The 10,215-nt window shown below is 41.8% G+C and overlaps 1 protein-coding gene across 2 annotated transcripts; it reads right to left on the bottom strand.

The window, feature by feature from the left end:
* Positions 1-1,325: 1,325 nt before the first annotated feature.
* Positions 1,326-9,990, bottom strand: socs5b (suppressor of cytokine signaling 5b). Of its 2 annotated transcripts, none has more exons than XM_089011716.1 (2): positions 9,654-9,990; positions 1,326-4,928 (listed from the first exon to the last, which is right to left on the bottom strand). In XM_089011716.1, exons 1-2 carry the CDS (start codon positions 9,702-9,704, stop codon positions 3,228-3,230), a joined length of 1,752 nt encoding a protein of 583 aa, XP_088867842.1. In that variant the 5' UTR covers positions 9,705-9,990; the 3' UTR covers positions 1,326-3,227. The 2 variants fall into 2 exon arrangements, with proteins under 2 accessions (XP_088867842.1, XP_088867843.1); XM_089011717.1 differs by having other exon boundaries at positions 9,560-9,989.
* Between the last annotated feature and the right edge of the window lie 225 nt (positions 9,991-10,215).

The raw sequence follows: 10,215 nt of genomic DNA, 5'->3' as shown, positions 1-10,215 counted from the left end.
GGCAGGCCGGATTTGGCCCGCGGGCCTTGACTTTGATACCAGTGTTTCAGAACAATGAAAAAAAAATGTCTTAGACGTTTTTTTTATTTTTGTTTGATAATTGATGCCCCGTTTCCTCCATAATCCTAAAAAATTAGAAATGACCCACATAGTCACTAAGTCCCTAAATTTTACACATTGGCTGTCTTTTCAGATCCTTTATCAAATATACCGCCTATTCCTTTTCATTTATTTACGTCAATAAATACTACAAAAGTGATACAAGCGTGTTCCAAGCGGCCCGATGAAGAAATCATAACAATCAACTAAGTCACTGAAACATAAAGACCGTAAGAGAAGAAGCTGATGAACAAATCCGATGTAGGTTAAAGGACAATCGACACCTGCGGACGAGTTGTGTCCATAATTTGTAAAATCACTTCAAATGACTTCTACTGAGCGTATTTTACAAAGATTTCACCGCATATAGCTATATTTTACGTTTTAAGACTGAATATTCAGGAAGTCTTGTTTTCGAGTTGATGACGATGCCTGACGTGACGTCACATCTAGAACGCCCCTGACCGAGAAAGCGACACACAATGCATTTTGGGTACTTTGTTTGGACTGAAAACTTCATGTTGATGGTGAAATTAAGAGGAAAACACATAAATAACGCAATGGTGAATCGTTGTGTGTTGCACCAAGACTACTATTTGATACTAGTTGACACAAATTCCCAGCAGACAAATCAGCCCATTTCCTAACGCAGCCATCTTGTGCATTTTCTGGGACGCTACATTGGAGTCCTGACGGCTCAAATTGATACGCAAGTACTTCTTTAATCGATTGCAAACATGTATGCTTTCCTCTTCAGAACTATTTGAATCGTATTCATAACTGGATGAGTCACAAGACAGCATCTTCTCCGAATCTGAAGCCATTGTTTTGATTCTAGAGCAAGGCAAAGACGTCCTGGAGTGACGTCACGAACAAGGGGGATGGACCTTCTGAAACTCGCAATTTCGGGGTCATTTTGATGTCGTTTTGGGACACTTTAACTCATTTTTATTGGTGTTTTGCAATTGACTAAAAATATCCGTTTTGGGTATTTTAAATGCTATAAAACGTTTTTCTGATGTCAGTTAGGAAACTAAAAAATGGTGTCGGTTATCCTTTAAATAACAGCACGATGAGCACAGAAATAAGCAACAACAAAAAAAAAAAAGGTCCAGGCGGTATTCAATTTTCATCTAGGTGGAAATAAACTGGGTGTTTCTGTTGTACCCCAATCACAAAGCCAATCCATACAAGTGAGAATGAAATGGACAATTTAGCTCATAAAGTCAGAAACAATACGCTCATTTTTATTTATCATTCACCATAAACCTTTTAAGGGGGAAGAAACATGTTGGTAATCCCCTTTTAAAAAAAGGGGAAAAAAAAGCACTTAAATTCCCTGATCGACTTTCCTCACCATTGATGGGCCCTCTGGGATTTCTTATTTAGCAAACGCTCATGTGCAAAAAGATGGCAAAAGAATACCTTTGACAAGCACACACCCAGGTATGTTTTTGAAATGAAAAACAACTGAGTGCATTTTTTTTTTAAAAGTGACCTGTACAATGTAGCTACAGATATCTGGCTTGAGCATAGCGATTTGAATTTTGGGTATGTGGGGTGTGGGGGGGGTACAAGGAGGCATGCACGGAGGTCTACAGGCAGGGTGATGTTTTGGGATCAGGCATATGTGAAGGGCAAGCGGGAAGGTCAATGGTGTTTTCGCACTACAGTGATACCTTGGCTTACGAACTTAATTGGTTCCCAGACAGAGTGTGTAAGGCGAAAAGTGTGTATCCCAAAAAAATAATTTCCCATAGGAAACCATTAAAATGAGAATAATACGTTCCCAGATCCCCATAAAACATAATTTTCTACGTTATTTTCTAAGCCTTAAAACTACACCAAATATACCTTATTTCATGTATAATAAATGTGTTATGGTATTATAATTAAAGAAATAAACTGTACTGTCTAATAAAGTCGTTTTATTAACCTTTGTGATGGTCGATAGAACACTTGAAGAGGAACGTAACTGTCTTCTTTTACCATCTTAAGGAATGATCCCTTGTCTGTGATAATTTTACCTAGTTCCTCATCAATTGTGTTCTGTTTCGCTGGATTGATTTTTTGCATCAAGTGTACAGATGGCTTGTGCGTGGTATTTGTGAAGCCTGATTGATGGCAATTTTAACCTTGCAGTCTACACTCAAAGGTAAAATGTTCATAAATTTAACATTCATAAACCGAAAAGTTCGTAAACCAAGGGGTTCGTGGACCGAGGTATCACTGTATTTGTTTTGTGCTACCGTACCCGCATTTAAAATATATACCTGTACTTTTTATACTGACAGGGATGCATCTGGAAAATTTAAAAAGGGGGGCCAAATTCTAAAACAGAAGGGGCCCCGATTTAACTAGATTGAAAGAAACCAAAATACACTCATTGGAGCATGATATTTCGAAATTGCAAATGAAAATTAATTATTTGAGTAAAATCTATTTTTCAAATGTATCAATAAATTTAATTCAAGTCAAATAATTTACTCATACATAAATTAAACATTTTTAATTTTCTTTAGTGACTACACAATTAATCCTGTGCTATTTTGGTATTCTCCGGTTTTACAGAGAAACAAAGAGAACATACTTAATCATACTTACGGAACAATCATACTTACATACTTACGGAAATCGTCTCCCACACTGAAACAAACGCAAGGTGATTATGGCTAAATATCGGTACGGCAAGATGGCAGACGACGAAAGTTAAAACCTTCGAACAGTTTTCAATTGCTGTTTAACTAAATTTGTTTCTTTAGCTAGTTTAACAGAGGTATCTATCATGTAGCAATATGCGCTAATCGTAATAGACTTCCGCTGATGCTGTGGGGTTCCAAGTTTGCGCCGGTGGTTGTTAAAATGGCGCAAGGGCGCGGCCCAGATGCATCCCTGGTACTATAAGTACCCAATAGTTTGTGCTAGTCAAGCAGTACTACACAGATATACTTATATGCTTTTTTCTCAGTAATAACTAAAATAAAGATTAGAATGAATCTTGTATAGATTGTTACATTTGTATTCCGACCTCTACTGCAAAGAGGCCAACCACTCAGTCGGTGTAGCCTATAGCGGAGGCATAGCGTAATCTTTCTCCATGATGCGACGAGCAAACAGGACAAAGAGCGCTATTTGACTTTGAGCGGCGGCTCCCTTTCCAGCCAGCGAACTCGAACTTTCTGTTTATAGTGATACTCCTTGAGAAAGTCCTGCAAGGCGGGGGGCAGCGGCAGAGAACCGATACCGTCGTAAGTGGTCCAGCGGCAGATGGCTGCTCGCGCAAGGTGCTGCAGGCTAAAGGGAAATGTCCGATGGAGAGGTGCCGTGAGCAGAGGTTCGAAAAACATACAGGCGCTGGGGTCCTTGTAGTGCTCCAGCAACCCCGTGACGGTGGAAGAATGGAAAACGCAAGGATCGTGCGCGTCGAAACTGAAATTGTGGTTCCACTGTTCGATGCGGGCATGTAGCGAGCGGTTATAACGCCGGAAGCTGACGGAAAAAAGGTAGTCCTCCTGGGCGGAGTCGCGGAGCAGGAAGGTGCCCTCTGGACGTCCGTCCAGTAGGGACTCGGCCTCGTAGCGGTCCATGACGCCCCAGTAGCACGGCGATGATGTGATCTGCAATAAATCCGGCACGAGGCAGTGGATGTAATCGATTTGCGTGTGAACCTTCCAGGGCCCGGGTTGCTGTCTGCCGAGGTGACCCTCACCGGAGGCATGCCTTTGTTTGGGCCTCCTGGCCTGGAGACAGAGGGTGGTCGAGTCCTCCTCGGAATCAGTGTCCAGAGCTGAAGCTGTGGCACCTAGAACCTGGGCGCAGGCCCCCGACGTCGAAGCGCTTAGAGAATTAGCGGTTCCTGATGCTCTGCCGTCGCCTGGGACATCTCCCATACCCGGAGCCATCTTTGGTCCCGGTTTGTAGACGGATGAGCCCGGCACGGCGGCCTCCAGGGTGTGGATCTGGGCATTGGGAGGTGGGTCCACGCCTTCCTCGATGCTAAGTCTGCGGCGTTCGCGCAGACGTTCCTCCTCGTCCTCGGGAGAAGGGTGGGCTGGGTCAAAGGCATCCAACAGGGCAGTTGAGGAATGTGGGCTCACCGGTGCCGTGTGCTGTTTGATCAAATGCCATTTGTGGGCCAAGTCTGAACCTGGTGGAAAGGGGCACGTCTCTAGCATCAGCTCCGTCAGGTGAATCTTTCGTTTGGAAATAACCGGGTTTTTCGAAGAGCGCCTGGTGGCTGGGAGCGGTAAGCAAAGGCCGACGGTATCGCTCAGCCGCTGACGTAACGAGCGACTATTCAAACCGCGTCCACCGGACAAAGACTCGCTCATGTCTTGGATGGAGCAGGCGCCGTAGCGTCTGTCTCGACGGTTCCCGCTCCCTCGCAGGCGTCCGGACCGTCGATCTATCTCGAAAGAGCTTTGAGTTTTTGTGGAACATGAGTGTTTTTTCTTGCCCCCCCACGGAGCGTGACGGGAATAAGAGTCCCTGCGAGCCAAGGGGAGACCACCCGATCCCCCACTCGCATCCTCTGCGTCCTTGTCAATAGCGATCTCTACGATCTGAGGGACGTCCGAGACGCAGTTGTGACGACGCCCGACGGTGACCATTGGCACTGGAAGGAGGGAACACGATGGAGTGGAGACTTCTGATGCCTGAACGGAACCCGAGGCTCCTCCTTGGCTGAGATCCACCACGCAGTGGACGGCGTCTGCCTCATTCCTACCTTCGCCGAGTCCTGAACTGTTGTTGTGAAACAGAGTTTGGCATTTGCTTTTCAGGCTACTCCACATATTGCTGAATTTGGTTTCGACAAGAGTCGCAAGGACCTGTAACAAAAACAGACGCAGAAAAAAAGTGGTATTATAAAAAGGTACGCAGACTGTAATACATCGGATTTAAGTTATTGGAACAGTAGAGTTAAGGGTTGCCAGGCAGACGTGCAGTGACACAAGGCCAAAGCTATAAATGACCCAGGATCTGCTGCTATGTACTCTGTTACAGCGCTAGTCTAGACCTGACCAAAATGTTCCTTGAAATGACAGCAGACGGGGGCACATGTAAATGCCCTACTTTTTGGATGCACTCAGCAATGCGGCGGTACATTACCGTATTTTCTGGTGTATAAGGCGCACCTGAAAGCCTTCATTTTCTTCAAAAGATGACCCTCGCCTTATACGCCGGTGCACCTTATATGTGAAGTAATATTGGTCTCGCAACTACTATCAGGAGCCACGACTCCATTTCCCCGCGTAGAAGTAACCCCAGCCTCTACTGTAGCGCCTTATGTGGTGTGCCTTATATTTGGAAAACTTTTTTCACTCATTGACTCCTTATACTCCGGTGCACCTTATACACCGGAAATACAGTACTTTATCCACTGAGGCATAGTATAAAAAGATGGCAGCATAATATTTTCAATTAATAACATTGTAGGATTAAGATTTTAAGAGTTATTATTAAGATTTATAAATTGGAAGTACACAATGATACCTATGATTATTTGATGAAGTGAGACTGGGGATGTCCTGTTCACTCATGTGCAAAAATGTGTCCACTCCAGTGCCAGGGTTTTCGTCATTGTCACTCAAATTCCAGGGCCCACAGAATATTGAGTTTTAGGACTACTTAAACATTCAATATAACGTTGGAAACCTTAGATGATCTTCTTTCATCAGAAATGAAGTTAATTCCTAAATTACATGGGTCTGGAGTTATATGAACTTGAAATGATGGCGGCTGTCCAAAATACAATGTAATACATACATCTTGGTTTATATAACGCTTCAACAACAGCTGAAGCTGGAACAAAGCGCTAACATGAAAAAAAAAGGCAAATGATGTTCCTTGTGGAAGGGAAAAACATTGCTAGAGGTCTGGCCAGCGCTTTATCGGCACCCCAGCACGAAAAAAAAAACCCGAACAAATTCGGGAATAGCGCTCTCCGTCATATTTTCAATTCACAAATAAATTCATGAATGGCAGTGAATGAATTCGAAAGGTGACTTCATCGCACACAAAAAAATGACAAAAAATGAATGAATGGAATTCAATTTTATAATTTTTTTTCGAGACTTGAAATGTAGGAAAAAAATCAGAAATTTAAGAGTACTTTTACAATTTGCTATGTTTGATTGAAAAAGTGGTACGAATTACCAATGATCGGTACAAAATTACTCTAGAGGGACGGCAGACATGATACGACATTGTACGTTTTTTTAAAGTGTGTTTGCAATTTTAAGTTTTTTTCCTTTTTAATAAATGCATTTTATTAAATAATTTGAATTTGTAAAAAATAAATCTATTTTTCACTTGGGTGAATGTGCATATGAATTGGTTGGATTCTGTACCTCTTAAAAAAGGTTCAGAAGCATTGCTGTGAATACTTTGTCAGACTAGATGTGCAAAGTACAAACCGAAAAGCATTAAATCGACATTACGTGCAGTATGCACTTTAGAAAGAAGTGATTTTTCTCTCCTCAGGTTACTCCAGTTCAAATCGAATAGATAAGTGTATCTCCAAGACCCATTTGAAGATTATTTCTGATGAGAAATTCAAACAGAAATATTGCGTAATACTGGAGATGTGATGATCTTGAGGCCTGCTGACAATTTTAATTATAGTACGTCCAAAAAATAAATTAAAAAAATGTAGAATTTTTATGTGCAACACAAGCACTGTTTTCTCACTGCATAAAATATTAAATATTTTTTTTCTGGCTGTTGACTTGATCAAGACATTGCTTAAATAATACACCGCATCCAACATGTATTAAAGGACAACCGACACCATTTTTTTTTTCAGTTCAGATTTGGAGAAAAGGCTTTCTTGTTACTCATCCAGTTATAAATATGATACAAATAGTTCTGAAGAGGAAAGCATAAATGTTTGCAATCGATTAAAGAAGTCCTTCCGTCTCATTTCGAGCCATCTGGACTCCAATGTAGCGCCCAGAAAATGCACAAGATGGCGCACAAACTCCGTTGGAATTGGGCTGATTTGTCCGCTGGGAATTTGTGTAAACTCATACCTTCTTTATGCGTGTTACTGCAATAGGCTGCCACACGATTCACCATGGCGTTATTCATGTCGTTTTCCTTCTAATTTCGCGATCAACACTGTTTGCAGACATAAAAAGTACCCAAAACGCATTGTGTGTCACTTTATCAGTCAGTGACGATACCTCCCGTGACGTCACGGTAGGTATCGTCACCAACTCAAAAACAAGACTTCCTGAATATTCAGCGCGAGTCTTAAAACGTAAAATATAGCTATATGCCGTGGAATCTTTGTAAAATACGCTCAGTAGAAGTCATTTCAAGTGATTTTACAAATTACGGACAACTTGTGTGGAGGCGTCGATTGTCCTTTAACGCTGCCATTTTTTGTTTGGTTAAAGTCAAGGTGCATTCAAATACAATTGGACATTTTGCTCAGAAACAGAAAAATGAATACAATAAATATATAAACATCCCCTAAAAAAATTGTGAAATTATAGCAGTAAAAATGATGTCACGAAACTTATTACATCGACTTATCATTTGATGAGGAAAATAATGGACAATAGCGTCCCAAGATTAGGGACAAGATAAAGGGTCATTTGCATGCAGTTTTTGTTGACCTACGTCATCATAATTCAATCATGTCTCTTAATGTGCTCGTCACTGTGAGGCCACTTGCAAAGTTGCTACCGGTGCAAAAATTTAGTTTAACGGACTGATTACATCTCAATGTTCACGCTGGAAACAGAACTCCAGCAAATGTATGGAACAAAAACGAGGCTAATTCGCCTTTTTGGCAGGCTAACACACCCATTCTCCTGGGATCATACTGATCTCTGAGATGGTTCTTGGCAAAGACGTGATGAAGGGAGAAGGCGAGTGGTGAAGAATCTGCTACGCCTCACATGCTAAGCTACTTCATTTGTTCTTGCGATTACTTGAATCCTAGCAATTAGCTATATGGGTGGCTAGCTAGCTATTTAGCTGGTTATCTATTAGCTATATAGCTATCTGTCTGTCTGGCTATCTAGCTAGCTATGTAGATAGCTATCTATTAGCTATCTAGTTAGCAATTAGCAAGCTAACTTTGCATTCAGACATAGGTCAGAAATGGGTCCATATTCACAGATGCTAAATAGCCATAACTTAGCATTCATCACAAGAACATATTCACGGAAATCAGCTATCTCCCTTAGATCTGTCCAATTATGCTGGTTGCATGTAAAATCAATCCATCTTAATTTGAAGCACATACCTAACAAATACAATGAAATCTTTCTTTTATGCAGTAGATATTTTGCCGTGACTGGGGGAACTTACCACTTAGTCGTTTGCGGTAAATTGCACGAGAACTCCAAGTACAAATTCGGTGCCAGTAAAAGCGTGCCAGTTCATGTTGTATTGGTTAGAGCGGTCAAACCAATGGTGATGCTTTATTCCATTGCATCACAGGTTTGAATATCACTCTATACATTTACAGATTGATTTTTAAAAACGATGTTCAGAATTTACTGCAAACTGTCAAGAGTTTCAACAGGCCACTTTATTTCACGTTTTTATAGAATAACTGATCAATTATTCGGTTTGAACAATTTCATTGCAAACTGTAAATCACAAAAATGATTACACCCCGCAAAAACATTGCTGCATTAAAAAAATAGATATATTCATAACAAACCAACAGCGATCACGGTAAAATAGCTCATAGACGGCACTGTAGATCCTGAAATTGACTATTCAGAGACGTTTACGGCAAAATGAAGCGTGCAGGAGTTACCGGTCACGGCAAAGTAACTACTGCCAACGTTTTAACAGTTCTTGTCGAATTTAAGAACTAAACCACGTAAAACAACTTCATAAAACAAGACTGTGTAATCAAATTACAAAAGCCGAAGGTACTTTTAATATCTGTCGTAAGTGTTTTACCGTTCGTACCAGTATTTGTTTTAGATGACCTAATCCAAGTAAGGAATGTTTGAAACCATATTATGTGCGTTGTTAGTGACAATGCCATTTTCCATTAAGTGACCGAAACATTTTTGGAGACATTTTATTACAGTTGCGAGATGTTTAAAATTTCTGGAGGACGTCTTCCTCTTTTCCCCTAATTCCAGCAAAGAAAGCTATTGCTAGCATTCACCCGTATTCGCCGGAAAACGCAGTTACAAAATGTACAATATTGATATACACATGCCAAACAGTATCGTCAAACATCTAATCGTAAATAATTGCAAATAGGGGAAAATATACCCCACAATGCTAACCGTTAGCATTCCACGGCTATAGCGTTAGTTTGGAGCTAGCGTTCAAGCTAGCCACACGGATAATGGGGCTAGCATGGTTGGCGTTTAAAAAAAATCCATGGCATATTGTCCACAAATGAGGAAAATTGTGTAGCGGTCGGACAGAGAGAACATGCTTCATATGTAATACGTTGTACTGTCGAAATTTATCTTACCCTTGTGGCTTTTTGAGAGCCCTATTCAACAGCCCTCTTTGTCTGCAAAAAAATGGCTATTGAACGAGAGCAGGCATATATCCTTTAGGCTCACCACGGTGTCGGACGAAGGCGCAAAAGGTCCGAAGATCCTTGATGATGTCATCCCTCAGTCTCAAAACATTTTGGCAGCTACCGTGCAACACATATAAAAGTCGAAATCAAATTACAGCCACCAACTCCCGTTCCCCATGGGAGTTGGAGAGTCTTGTTCGCCAACGAGCTGGGAGATGCAGTCTCCAGCGGCCAATATGACTGCGGTCTCGCAGCCCGGATTGCCGGGGAGCGCTTGTTCACCTCAGCACGACTGACGGCGTGGTGGTCCAATGGAGAACAAGGGAATCGTTGCACTTCCGACGGGGAACACGGATAGGGAAAGCTTCTGGATCTGTCACCAAGTGATGGGCGTGCCGTGCCTCCAATGAGCACGAAGCCTAACATTGGGTAAGTCACTGGCAGCGACATACAGTACTTACTTAGAAACGTGGACCGTTGCAATGATGCTTCCCGTGACCTCAGCAGGTCGCACTCACAATTACGTCACCCATATTAGGAGCACCAACGGAACTTTAAAGGACAACCGACGTCTCTGGACAAGTTGTGTCCATAATTTGTAA

This window comes from Hippocampus bargibanti, linkage group LG13 (genome assembly GCF_051943395.1).
Source record: "Hippocampus bargibanti isolate YZ-2025 linkage group LG13, ASM5194339v1, whole genome shotgun sequence".
Lineage (NCBI taxonomy): Eukaryota > Metazoa > Chordata > Actinopteri > Syngnathiformes > Syngnathidae > Hippocampus > Hippocampus bargibanti.
This window is presented reverse-complemented; position numbering and strand designations above follow the sequence as displayed.

What these genes read in the sequence shown, in the direction of transcription:
- socs5b (XM_089011716.1), bottom strand. Translation starts at nt 9,704, where the DNA reads ATGACATCATCAAGGATCTTCGGACCTTTTGCGCCTTCGTCCGACACC. An exon ending in CGCCTTCGTCCGACACCGTG is followed by an intron (nt 4,929 to 9,653) that starts GTGAGCCTAAAG and finishes TTTTTGTTACAG; the next exon opens with GTCCTTGCGACTCTTGTCGA.